Source organism: Hyaena hyaena, unplaced genomic scaffold, assembly GCF_003009895.1.
Source record: "Hyaena hyaena isolate Hyena2069 unplaced genomic scaffold, ASM300989v1 scaffold_6, whole genome shotgun sequence".
Lineage (NCBI taxonomy): Eukaryota > Metazoa > Chordata > Mammalia > Carnivora > Hyaenidae > Hyaena > Hyaena hyaena.
The window spans coordinates 4,987,433-5,001,525 of record NW_024080638.1 but is presented as its reverse complement, the minus strand read 5'-3'; the positions used below and the strand labels follow the sequence as shown (position 1 = coordinate 5,001,525).

At 40.4% G+C, this 14,093-nt stretch overlaps 1 protein-coding gene across 1 annotated transcript in view; it reads left to right on the top strand.

Moving 5' to 3' along the window:
• SVEP1 (sushi, von Willebrand factor type A, EGF and pentraxin domain containing 1) overlaps window positions 1-14,093 on the top strand; it is a 191,645-nt gene that overhangs the window by 57,314 nt on the left and 120,238 nt on the right. Inside the window, 3 exon segments of the mRNA XM_039239447.1 lie at window positions 2,481-2,639; window positions 4,047-4,226; window positions 13,002-13,181. Of these exon segments, the coding sequence (XP_039095378.1) occupies window positions 2,481-2,639; window positions 4,047-4,226; window positions 13,002-13,181 (519 nt within the window).

The following is a 14,093-nucleotide window of genomic DNA, read 5'->3' as shown; positions in this document are numbered from 1 at the left end:
GTTTGTATTTTCTTCTCCATCTATGTGTTTATCATAATCATTTTCTCCTACGGCTACTGACTTCTGTTTAAAAGAGACCATGTTCAAGGTGCCTGAATGGCTCATTTGGTTGAGCATCTGACTCTTGATTTTGGCTTAGGTCATGATCCCAGGGTCATGGGATCAAACCCTATGTAGGGCTCTCCACTGAGTGTGAAGCCTGCTTAGGATTCTTTCTCTCCCTTTGTCCCTCTACCCTGCTTACTTTCTCTCTCTCTAATAAAATTTTGAAGTAATAATAATAAAAAAATAAAGGAGACCATGTTGTCTTGCATCTTCTTGAGGACTGGTGCAAATATTTTACTGAACTTTTTCTAGAAAGAAATACTCAGTAATTGATAATTCAATAATAATTCAATATTTAATACTATGATGCTTTGATTGCAGTGTTCTCTTTGTGGTGAACTATTTTTCATAAGTCACATATCATCATAACTATTTTTGTAATGTTTCTCTCATTCTTAAATACTGTCACAGATGTAGCCAGTTCTAGAATCTGCGATTAAACATCATGGGAAAATGTTACCTTCTGTTTTTAAATATAATCAAGAATTTCAGAAGCATGGTTATCTTTTTCCAATAATTACATTATATTGTGCATCTTGTCTCTTTTATATTTTTAGTCTATTCTGGTGGTTAAAACAAGGACTATAGCATCCAAGAGACCTGGTTTTAAGACACAGCAAGGTGTAGTGGTAAAGAACATGGACTCTAGATACAAACTATCCATCCAGGTTCAAATCTCAGCTTTGCCACTTACTCACTTTGTAACTTTGGCAAGTTATTTGACCTTCTACTGCGCTAGTTTTCTCACCTATAAAAGAAGATTAATGATATTAGTTACTTCATAAGTCTTAACAGGGTTGTAGGAGATAATTATTATGTAGGAGATATTTATAAAATATGTAGAACAGTCCCTGGGACATAGTATACCATATAAATATTTACTTTAAAATCCTAGCCCTATCCTTCCTCTTAATTTTGTTGTAAACCTAATATATATATTACAAATAAATAAATAAGCCAGACCTTATCTTCCCAGAAACAGACCTTTTACAAATGACAACAGGAAGAGTAAAGGAATGTGCTACCATTTAGAAATATTTGACTTGCCAATTAAGAGTGAAATAAATGTAATTTTGAATTTTTTGTCTTAAAAATATATACCAGTGTTAACTACTAAAGAAAAAATTCTAGCTGTATCACCTCCTCAGTAACTTCAAATCTCTCTGAGTGAGCAAATCTCTCTGAGTCTCCATTTGCTCATCTTTAAAGTGGACAAAATACTAATAAAATGAATGCACATATTAATAGAAATAATTATTAATACTGTTTACTAATACTTTATAAACTAAATGAGATAATTATATAAAATAGCATCACATGAGTATAGATTATTTGTTGCTACTGGCTTTAAATAATCGGATGCATACTTGACAGTGCTGTATCGAATTAGCTGAGCATTACAAGCCCTTCTTTTGGCAACTTCCTTTTTGTTTTTAATGTTTATTTATTTTTGAGAGAGACAGAGCGCAAGCAGGAGAGAGACAGAGAGAGAGGGAGACACAGAATTCAAAGCAGGCTCCAGGCTCCTAGCTGTCAGCACAGAGCCTGACGTGGGTTCAAATCCGTGAACCCACAAGATGGCAACCTGAGCCAAAGTCAGAAGCTTAACTGACTGAGCCACCCAGGCGACCCCTTTTGGCAATTTCCTCATTCAATTTTGAGTTATTTTGTAGATGTGTAACTCCGGAGAGAAAGTTACAGACTCAAAATGACATTGTCAGTACAGAGCACTGTGTGTGTAAAATTGAAGCAAGATCGATTAGATCCTGCTTTTGGGGGGTGTGTGTGTGTGTGTGTGTGTGTCTGTGTGTGTGTGTGATTTTCTGAGTCAGGGAAAGCAGGATGTTAATAATTATTTTTTCTTCAAAGGGCCTATTTCCCATCAGTTGGATTATTTCCCTCTAGCTCTTCACTTTCTCTCTCCTTAGGCAAGCGCTTTGAACAGAAACAATGGGCTCTGTGCTTTTTGCTTATGTAGTTCTCCTCTGCTGGCAGAGGACCCTGGAGTGTAATGGGGGAGGTACAGCTACATGGCGGGGGGGGGGGGGGGGGCAGGAGAATATGGAATCAACAGTATTAAGATTCTTTAACATGCATCACTGTTTTGGTTTTTCCCACAAATAAGCCCAGGCATCTCATGCTGGGTTGTGTTGTAATTGTAACTAATCACAGGACTGAGGAGGCAATTTCTTAACCTGTAAATAACAAACTACATTACTTTTAAAAAAAGAATATTTGTTTCTGCCCTTACCTGAATTATACTATTATTTGTATGAAAAGCGATCATTGGGATTTTTTTTTCTCTGTCTACTTAGTTTCAATGTTGTTAACTATCAATTCAAGTACCACAATTAACATAAAATGGACTTCCCCAGCTTGCCCATCAGGGACATACAAACCAGAAGGCTCTCCAGGAGGAGTCAGCACTTGCCTTCCTTGTCCTGATGAAAATCACACCTCTCCACCCGGAAGTACGTCCCTGGAAGACTGTGTCTGCAAAGAGGGATATCGGGCATCCGGCCAGACCTGCGAAGGTGAGTCACCCATGTTTGGTAGATAGGAAATATAAAAGATGATCTCTTTGAGAAAAATGATGCTGGTTTTTCCATCCAGTTTATTTTAAATGATCTCTAATATTCCTTTCTCTATTTGGGAGAAGTTTTTTTTTTTTTTTTTAATTCCAACCATAGACACCAAGCTGGCTATATTTTTAAAAAATGTTTTAATGTTTTTTAATGTTTATTTTAACATTAAAATAAAATTGTTTAATATTAATTATTTATTAATATAAATAATGTTTATTTTTAATGTTTATTATTTTTTATATTTGAGAGAGAGAGGTGGCACGAGTGGAGGAGGGGCAGAGAGAGAGAGGGAGACACAGAATCCGAAGCAGGCTCCGGGCTCTGAGCTGTCAGCACAGCTTGACATGGGGCCCGAACTCATGAACCACAAGATTATAACCTGACCTGAAGTTGGACGCTTAACTGACTGAGCCACCCAGGCGCCGACTTTGTTTTTTATTAAGCAGCATTTCTTATCAATGCACACACCCGTATCTTGCTCCAGAGAAAGTAGATCTGAGACCCCAGGAGTAATATAAGTATGACACCAGAAAGATTTAGTACTTGAAAAAGATCTAAATATGAATCTAAAAGACATAAATTTAACAAAACATATGATCACAAATTAGCTAGTTTGGGCTCTGGTGATATTTAAATTCATTTAAAGAGAATATGTTTATGAGTAAAGTGTCCTGATATTATTCATATCAAAAATTAAAACTATGTAATTACCTGTAACATGTACAAGAGTCTATTGCTCTTGAGATTTCTAGCAAATATACTTTGTTGAATTTATTCTTTGTTTTGTGCCACCTTAATTAGGAAGGAAAACAGGGACACCTGGGAGGCTCAGTCAGTTAAGCGTCGGACTTCAGCTCAGGTCTTAATCTCACAGTTCATTAGTTCGAGCTCCACGTCAGGCTGTATGCTGACAGCTCAGAGCCTGGAGCCTGCTTTGGAGTCTGTGTCTCCCCCCCCCCCCGCCCCTCCCCCTCTAATGCTGTCTCTGTCTCTCTCTCTCTCTCTCAAAAATAAATAAACAGTAAAAAAAAAAAAGGAAAATAGCTAATGACCTATGAAGATCAAGAACTACAAAATCTCATATCCACGCCGATGTCAAATAAAACCATTTTAGAGCCTAAAAAATATTTAGTCTGTTTAAAACATTTAATTGGAAGTAAATACATACCTAATAGGAGTGAGATGTAAGGGTTCTCCTTTCAAATATGCAGTTAGAAATCACAATGCAGTAAATTGGAATGATGTGGGTAATTTCGCTGTGTGTGTAAAATGTCCTCTTAAACACACACAGGAAGGGAGGCTGCTTCATAGGCAAAGGCTAATTTGGCTTTTTTATTTTCTTTCTGTAAATGTTAGTGGTCCACTGCCCTGCCCTGAGGCCTCCCGAAAACGGTTACTTTATCCAGAACACTTGCAACAACCACTTCAATGCAGCCTGTGGGGTCCGATGTCACCCTGGATTTGACCTCGTGGGAAGCAGCATCCTTCTGTGTCTGCCCACTGGCTTGTGGTCGGGTTCAGAGAGCTCCTGCAGAGGTATGCACACTGCCGGCTCACGTTGTTTCTAGATTGCCTTGCTGGATTTCCTTGACTTAACCTTTCATGGACCAGTTAAGTTCTTTGTTTCTTTTGATTTCATAGCCCACAGACCACAGAAAGAGAAAAAAATTATAGGAAGTCAGAACTACTGAGTTCAATTGACCACATCATTATAAACTGTGCCCTCTATGTTACTTTTATGGACAGAGAGCAAAGACAGGGCCTTCCTGGGAAGGAAATGGACAGGTTACCCCAAACCCCAGCTTTCAAGCAGCCAAGATAGGGTGCCAAGGAGACGGTTAGAATGAGGGCTTTGAGGACGCATGTGACTAGAGGGCTCAGGCGGCCACATCAGGGCCCCGCAGTGGGAGCAGTGAGCCAACCTGTACGTCTCCAGCCTTTGCTTGGAATAGACGGCATGCTCTGGAGAGTGGGAATTTGCCCAAGTGAGATCACAAAGGGTCTAGTCAAGCCAATAGAAACAGGGACTGTGCCTCGAATAGAACCAGAGGCTCTCACGTCAAACAGAGAAGAAACACGAATAGAATGGTGGCTTAGTTCACCTCCGCTCTCGCCATCTCTGGGGTCTCCTTTCCTTCTTCTTACAACTGTTGCACACACAACTTCCTAAGGTTTCACAAGTAGGGTTCAAAGAGAGGGCTATCTAAGAAAAGAGGGGATCAAGCCAAAGAACTTCAGAATCCCTTCTTTTCAAGCTTCTGAATACAGTACTTACCCCCTGCCTGGAGTTGCCAGATGGTATACAGGGGACACCCAGTGAGATGAGAATTTTAGATAAGCAACAACTTTTAGCATAAGTGAGTCCCATACAAGATGTGGGATTTACTTATACTAAAAATGAGGTGTTGATTTTCTGAAACTCAAATTTAACTGGATCTCCTCATTTGTTTGTTTGCTTTGCTAAATCTGGCAACCTCACCCCCCACCACACCCCCCAGGCATCCTTCGGCAATACACTTTGCTGAGGATCTGACTGCTCCAGGACCCCACATCACACAGCTCACTGGAGTACGGTAAGGAGTTTTCTCTTGGCTCTTGTACTCGTAAGGGAAGCCAACCTACTCAGGCTCTGAGGTCATTTGTGAGCCCCAGGAGATGACCACTGCAGTTATCAGCTACCAGTTTGTACCATCTGTAAGTATGAGTCTGCTTAACTCAGGTCCTAACCCATCCTCTTCTGTGTATCTATAAAAGAAAGAAGAGGGTGTGCCTGGGTGGCTCAGTCAGTTAAGCATCTGAGTTCGGCTCAGGTCATGATCCCGCCGTTCGTGAGTTCGAGGCCCGTGTTGGGCTCTGTGCTCACAGCTCAGAGCCTGGAGCCTGCTTCAGGTTCTGTGTCTCCCTCTCTCTCTGCCCCTGCCCTTCTTGTGTACCCTCTCATTTTCACTCTCTCTCTCTCTCTCTCTCAAAAATAAATAAATAAGTAAATAAATAAGCACTAAAAAAAGAAGAAGAAATCTGCAGAATTGAACAAGGAAGTCCTGACAGCAAAGGGAAATAAATGGAATCACTGAGATTCTAAGGCAATTACAGTGCTTAAATAAGGCCAGGGTTCCAAGAAATGGGACATACCTAAAAACAAAAGGATTTCTTAAGGGGAAATAAAAGTTTGCGGACACAATGAATGGATGTAGTTAAAAGGCAAATTAATAAATTAGAAAATCAACTCAAAAACACTTCAGAAACAGGCACCTCGGTGACTCAATTGGTTAAGCCTCTGACTTTGGTTCAGGTCATAATCTTACAGTTCATGAGTTTGAGCCCTGTGTCAGGCTCTGTGCTGACAGCTCAGAGGCTGGAACCTGCTTCAGATTCTGTGTCTCCCTCTCTCTCTGCCGCTCTCCTGCTTGTTTGTTCTCTCTCTCTCTCCCTCAAAAATAAGTAAAACATTACAAACTTTAAAAAAAGAAACTCTTCTGAAAGTAGAGCAGAATTTCAAAGATTAAAAGAATATGAAAGGATAAAGTGACATGAGAATAGTCCTGGGAAATAAACTCTTCTCATATTCAAAACCCTAGAGAGAGAATGGAATGAAAGAGAATATATCCCCAAGCTGAAACCTTGAAAATACATGCAACTAACATCTTTGGTATTCAGTTTAAAATCACTTAATGAGGGCTAGCAAAAAATTTTTGAAAACAGGTCCATGTCTGGAAAGAATCTTAGTGAAATTTCTAAATGCCCTGGAAGAATAGAAAACTGTGCCCATTTCACAGTTAGAAATAAATAACATTACCTACCAAGGAAAGAGAATCAGACCTGAGCCTCTGATTAGCCATTCTAAATGTAAGACAAGGTTGTGTTGTCAGGATTCTGAGAGAAAAGAATCAGACCCTAGATTTCCAAGCTCAGATCAGCTACTGTTTTATGCGGGAAGGCCAAGGAAAGACATCTTCAGTCATGCAGTCTCAAATGGTAAGAAAGCCACATCCCATGAGTAAAAAAGTTAATCGTAGAAAACCTCTTAGATATATTTCTGTAAAGTCAAAGTTAGAAGCTTTTTGTAAAATCACTACCCCTTCTTCCAAATACTTCATAGCAGGGAGTGGAAAACATTTCATTTTAACTTTCTACTTACTGATCTTCTAGAGTGCGAAAGGCAGGAATACAATGCCTCCAGGATAAGGTCCCACCCCTGCCTCTTTACCCTCCACAGTTCACACCCTGAGCCTCAGAGCCTATGCTAAAGCCATAAGAAATGGCCGTGTCCTCTCAGGAAGCCATCCTTTGACAAGTTGTTCCCACAGCTGTGAGTGCCGGATAGCTCTGCGTTTGCTCTTGGTCTCTCTATACAAACCTGCTGTCATCATCCTTCTCAGCCTGGATGGGATGACCTCTAACGTCTGTATGTGTGTGCACACATCCGTTCCCCCTCATTCTAGCCCTTGTGCTCTGTGTGTCAGGGTAGGTCAAGGAAGCGTAGTTACCATAAGTGCCATGGGATAAGGGATTTATTTTAGGAATTGGACCTTATGCATTTGGAAGGAGCTGAAGGCAAACTGAAGATCTAGAAGAGAATTTGGAGCATCAGAGGTGTTATTACCAACTCAGTCTGCGAGCCCAAGCCTGCCCCGCTGCTGGGGTGGAACTGCAAAGGAGAAATGCGTTGGGAGGTCTAAGAGAATCTTTCCATGGTTCCCGAGTCAAGAGCCTGGCAGCGAGCTTGGAGCTTCCTCAGGCCAACACAGTCAACAGCTGGCGCATGGAATAGAAGTGAGCAGAGACAAGCTGGGAGCCACGGGACATGTCTACATTTGTTTGTCACTGAGTCTGGCTACAGTGACCTTTCCTGCTTTCCAAAACCCAGGACGCGTTCCTCTTCTGACCAACCCCAGCCTGGCCGACAGTAAGGGGAATCTGACAGCTCATTTCCCAGCCTGATCAACTTGTTATAATACAAACCAACACACTTGACTTTTATTAAGCAGCTTGTCTATCACCTCTGCTAGACTGAGTCCTTTATGAGCACAGAATATATCTTTTCTTCTCAACCCTTCGTTGTACTCTGGTGAATGATCAAACTCTTGAATTTGACAAATATACGTATTGATACGTCTGTTGATAAATAGGTATATTGATGGTCAGACTATGTCCCTTCCCGTCATGCATTCACATTGTTAAAGAGCTTTCTTGTTCTTATTTATGTGATTTCAGTTGATGTTCCAATATAAATAAAATAATGTTAATCAGACATCCCTTCAGTTTCATTCCCACACCTAGCACCTAACTTAACCTGTACAAAGCTGTCCTGAGTGAAGATATTTACTCCTTTCCTCTGGCGCATCATTTGTGAATTTAGTTACTTGAGATATTGTTCTTTGAAATAATGTACCATATGTCATTAATTATAAAACACTTTCCCCTCCCACATTTTAACATCTCTAAACACTAAGATGTACCTTAATGTCAGTGGCCCGAAATCCTTTCATAGATATTGCTGTTTCTCTGTTAGTGGCACATAAAGTAATGGTGTGCCTCATAGATGGGGCAGTCTGGCATTCGATGGAATATGGCAGCTGCTTTGGGATTCCCTTCTGTTTCAGGATGGACAACTGGAGAAAGTTGTATTTTACCATTTCTGATTGAAACCTAATGGTATGAACAGAATCATTTTAGTTATGTCATCTTTTTCTTGCAAATCTTTCTGAAATTGAGACAGAAATTAAAGATCAGTGTAAAACATAGCTCATGTTGTATCATTAATGTTTTATAGTGTTAAGTAATATTTAATAGGCTTGAGCCTTCTTCCTTCTCTGTACTCCTCATAAAGCAATTAGACTGTTTTTTCAATTTTATCTGAATTATACATTGATTTCTAAACTAGGAAGGGTTTTTTTTTTTGTGGTTTCCTAATGATAACTAGCTAAGCCACAACATCACAGTAAATTAAATTTTGCGATAGCAGTTTTCCTGAGACAATGGTTCACCTGACCATAAGAATCTTTACTTTATATCAGATTTATTTTATTTTCAGGATAGATGCGATCAGAATTTGGGGTTTGATAGGAGCTGTGTATCTGGGGAAAATCTAATTAGTCTTTTAAATGAGAACCAGGGCAATTCTCACATTGTCTACTTCTTAGTAGACTATATTCTTGAAAGAATTGCTATTTTGTAAAAAGGCCAAATGAACACTTCAGGTTGCTTTAACACGAATGTGCACCAAGAAACACTTGTTGCACAATTTGTCTGCTTGTTGAAATAAAAAATTTTAATTGAAACTAGTAAATAAGCAAATTCCTATTAAGAATGGTAGTAAATAGTCATTCTTGGTTGAAAAGGGGTCTAAAATGTTTAAGGACTGACTAGGAATCCTTGCCTATGCTTTGTTTTCCCGGAGGAGCAATGAAAGTTTATTAAAGCAACATTTGAGAAGCAATATAATTTGTATGTGTATGAAACACCAACTCTAATTTACTATCAATACTCTTGAGAGATGTTGCAAATCCATTTCATTTCAAGTTGGAAAGCTGGAGTGATTTCAGCAGTTTCTTAACTCTAAAAGCAGTTGTTTAATAGAGTTTTCCAGATTTTATACATTTTGATCGTAGGAATTTATCTTACCTTTTAATTCCGCCTGGCACTGGGCATTGCGCTGTGTAGGGTGGTCACAGTCAATAAAAACCAAACAGTAGAGGACAAAATATTTCTATGCCCTTGATGCACTCGACAATGATTCTCTCCATGATAGACACATTCAATAAAAATCAAGATGTGGAAGGCCAAAATGTGTCTAGTCATTTGTCATTACTAGCTGATTTAGATCCAAGCCATCCCAGGGATTAAAAGGTGAAGGCTTATCGCTTAGCCTCTAATTTGATTTTTCTGTTTTCTCTAAGAATAATCAACCCTAAATATATATTTAACACACCCAAAGTTTATGCTTTGCCAACTAGTATCCCTTGAATGGGTTCCTTCAGAATAGATCCTGCCAAACAGTGACTTCAGGTGAATATGCACCGAATATTTTGCCCCAATGTCCTTTCTTATTATTATAAACTTAAGGTTTCATCATAAATATATGCTTGATATGAAAAACTGGCAAATACAGAAACGTGGAAGACAAATTCATCCTACTTAGAGTCCTCAAAACATTCTGAGTCCCAAATGATTTTGTTCAAAAATATTTAAGAGATTGCTATGTTGTCTTCTAGCCTTTAGTGTTGCAGAAGTGCTATTGTTGATAGTAGAACTTTGTTCTGTAGGGGTTATGTTTTTGTGCTGTTCCTGTTGCTTGTAGGATTACATCTGTGAGCACATGAGTCTTATGTGACCATCCTTTGGCATATCTAACAGAAATGCACTCTCTTTTGCTCTCCGTATTTCTGTTATGACAGCAGCGTACATGCCATCTGACAGGGCAAATTTCCACGGGGCTGTGCAGACTCCCCCCTCCCTTTTTCTTCCCCTTTCCCTTCTTCCTACTTGACCTTCCCCTCCCTATTTTTCAGCTTCCCCTCCCTCCTGTACACTGTCCTTCATGCCCCCTTTCTTTTTTCTCTCCTTCCCCCCTTCTCTTCTGCCCACCTTGTCTTCCCCTTCTTTTCCCTTTCTTCTCCCCTCTTCTTATTCTCCCTTTTCCTTTCTCCTTTACTGCCCTCCTTCCCCTGATTAGAAATCTGAACAGAGTGGGTTTAAGCTAGAGCTGGAGGAGAAGAAGTTTAGAAAGAGTATAAATTCTTTAGAGATGATTTTATCTACAGAACACACAATAGATTGGAGATCCCAGTAGGGTATAGAAACTGATGGAGTTGAAGCCCCTGAGGGAGTGGATCCAAGAAGACCGGAGGCTGTTGTCAGAGGGTGGATGTTAGCTTGGTGATGGCAAAGGCTAGAAGAGAAGGCAATCAAATAGGTGAAGGATATGGTTATTGCAGGAGAGGAAGTAAAGAATATGAGCCACGATACTGGAATGATCGTCTACACAGACAGTGAAATCACCATTGTGTGTGTGTGACAGAGACAGAGAGAACAAAATCTTCAAAGAATGAGAAATGGCCTGGAGGTCAGCAGACAATTGGAGGGGAAAAGATGTTGAGTATTTAATGTGACACTCTGACACTTCGTGGGAGCTAAAGGGTTTTACAGAGAAGGAGGAGAGAGAGGGAATAATCTGGGAAGGCACAAGGAACAGAGAGGACACCTCTCTCTCCACGCCTTGTCTATAAGAGACCATTGGATTCTGATTACAATAAGAAAGTGCAAGAAAAATTCACAAGTGAAGCTTAGGTAGGAGAGGATTTATTGAAGGCCGATTGTGTATTCCAGAGGGCAGGTGCCAGAGTTTGTGAATTAGATTTGGATTAGAAGTATGTGAGGATGACCCTGGTAAATGAGGGATAACATTGGAGCCTTGAGCTTCCTACGAGAGACTCAGAAACAGGAATATCGGGCATCATGGAATTAATTGAGAGAGACCCTAAGACACATTATGGGATTTTGGTGGGCTGGGCAGTGAGGAAAAGCATGCCGGGAAAGCTCAGAGCATACATGCCATTTGGGGACCTGTAGAGGCAGGACCAGCATGAGTATTCTCTCGTAGCTTCTCTGGTGTCATGTTGAGGCCAGCAAGTGAGAATTAGCAGTACAAGGAAAGGGCGTATTTCTCTAGACACGCCATAGCACTTCTGCTGGTGGTGTCGAGGCTACTGAGGCACAGGGGCACTTCCAGCATCGAGGGGTTAGTAAATACCCCCTGGCTGCCCTCTCGGGGAGGTTTTGAAGCCGGTAGTAAAAAAGGATCACATCACCAGTTGTACCTGCTCACTTCTCAGCCCAGGAAAAGCCCAGGAAATGTGACCCTAAGTCACATGCTCCACCTCTGAACAGGGCTGGAGCACACACAAATCCCATGAGCTGAAAGAGGGGAGAAACCTTGCCCTAGGAAAGTAGCAAAGGCAAAGTGAATGGCTGCTGGATACAGGAAATTAGGAATTGTGTCCAGCTACTAATAGTTCAAAGACCCAACTAACAGTGTCTGAAACCAATTAAGGGTTTATTTTTCTCTCATCTAAAAGAAGAAGAGGGATGCCTGGGTGGCTTAGTCGGTTAAGCGTCCTACTTTCGCTTAGGTCATGGTCTCGTGGTTCGTGGTTTCGAACCCCGCGTCGGGCTCTGTGCTGGGTGCTGGCTCGGAGCCTGGAGCCTATTTCGGTCTGTGACTCCCTCTTTCTCTGACCCTCCCCTGCTCACGCTGTCTCTCTCTCTCTCTCTCTCCTAGAAATAAATAAAACATTTAAAAATAAATAAATAAAAGAAGAAGAGAAGCTGGCGTGATAGCTCCACTATCACCAGAGACCCAGGCTTCTTTAATTTTGTTGCTGTACTCTCTTAGTACCTGATAGATATTCTATAGTTGTATCTTATACTTAGACAGTAATGGGCTGGGGTACCATCCCTCATGTCCATATATCAGGACAACAAAGGAAGAAGAGGGGAAGGCAAAAAGTACTCTCTCAATTGAAAGGGTCTCCATTAAAAAAGCTTTCCAGACATCCTGAACAACTATAGCTTGTATCTCATTGGCTGCCATTCGTTGCTATGGAGATGGGCAGTTGTTACCTTCTAGCTGTGCATATTTTGTGCTAACTTGGGAGAATATTAATCAGGTGCACAACCAGCACTCTTTGCCAAAGCAGCAAAAACACACAAACAAAACAACATTAGTGCATAAGTCAAGATTAGCATCATAAACTAGGATTTGGAGTAAGTGTCTTAGAAGAAAGGAGTGAAAAAGCCGAAAGGACCAGAGTTATGGTCAAGGAGTAGGATACTGAAATTTAAGATGGCAGAGGCTCAGATCATTAAAAGGCCCAGGACGTACCCATGAGATCTGAGAATTGAGTTAATGGTGAACCTGAATCCCTGTCCTGGAAAAGACTTTCTTTCTTTTGTTGTAAAGTAGCCTGGAAAGCTCAGCAAAAGCCCGACTGAAGGCTGAAGATACCTCCCTTTGTCAGCCACCTCCAATCTTCAGGTATCATCATCCATCTAGGACCAGACTCCTTAGACAGTTTAACTTTCCCACTTATGGGCGGGTAGTTGAGCACCGGGATCTTACTTGGGCAATGCATTTGATGAAACACATGCTTCCAGCTGTCCCATACTAACTCAGAACATAATGATGTGTTATTTACTATTTGCCATTTTAAGAAAAGGTGTTTTCTTGCTTGCAATATGTAGACGTTGTTTACCTTACTATGTTTGTCTTTATTTAGTGAAATGTGACCTACTGTTTTTCATTTTATATAGTACGAACATGCCCCCATCTCCGCCAACCCAAACACGGCCGCATCAGCTGTTCTACCAGGGAAATGTCCTACAAGACAGTGTGTTTGGTTACCTGTGAGGAAGGGTACAGACTAGAAGGAAGTGCTAAGCTTACCTGTCAAGCCAACACCCAGTGGGATGGTCTAGAACCTCGGTGTGTGGGTAAGTCATGGAAGGCATGGTGCCTTCGGTGGTTTACTTCTCTTGTTCTCTGATTTCTCCTCTTTTCTCTGAAGGTCTAGAACTAAAAACTGGTTCGTAATGAATATAAATCCACATCCATATATACAGACGCACAGAGACACAGGCACACCGGTACATAAACAAATGTGCAGTTTTATTCCTTCTACACCAGAATCCCATTATCCAAGTCACTGAAGTTTACAGCTTGAAATGGTGATGACATATTTTTTTAACTGGGGCCAATTTGGGTGGATTTTTAAAAAACCAAATTCTCTGTGATTCCCTTGCTTTTTTAAACAGAAGTTACTTTTACCTTGTTGATAAAAGGACAAAATCATGACCCAGTGAACCTTCTATTTCATCAGAAAATTTTTTTGCCTTGTCCTTCTTGAAGAGTTGTGACATCTCCCTACTGAAATCAGGTCCGGAATGAATAAATTCAGAAACATTTCCAGTTTGTTCCTCATTATACACTGCAAATACAAATGACAATGATAATAAAGATGATGATGAGGTTATAACTACAATTTAGTGAATCCTTATAAAATGTCAGATGTAGTATACTGGCTTGGCATGTAGATAATTAAATAACCAACATCCAAAAAAGGAAAAAGTACTATGTATAAGGAATAAATTGAAATATACCAAGATCCAAGATGGGAAAACTAGGTACTATGAATATGTCAGTTCCTTCCAAATTGATTTACAGGTTTGTTCTAGTATCATCTAGTATTGGATCCATGGTTGATGATAAAGAAAGGTATCATCAGGAAGGTGTTGAGCTTACAGGGTGTGGGGACATTCATTTAACCGTCACTGTTTCAGATCAGAAAAACTGGTATCAAACTGGGAAGAGATTAATCCCTCTTGGGCAGGCAAATGAATTTACTA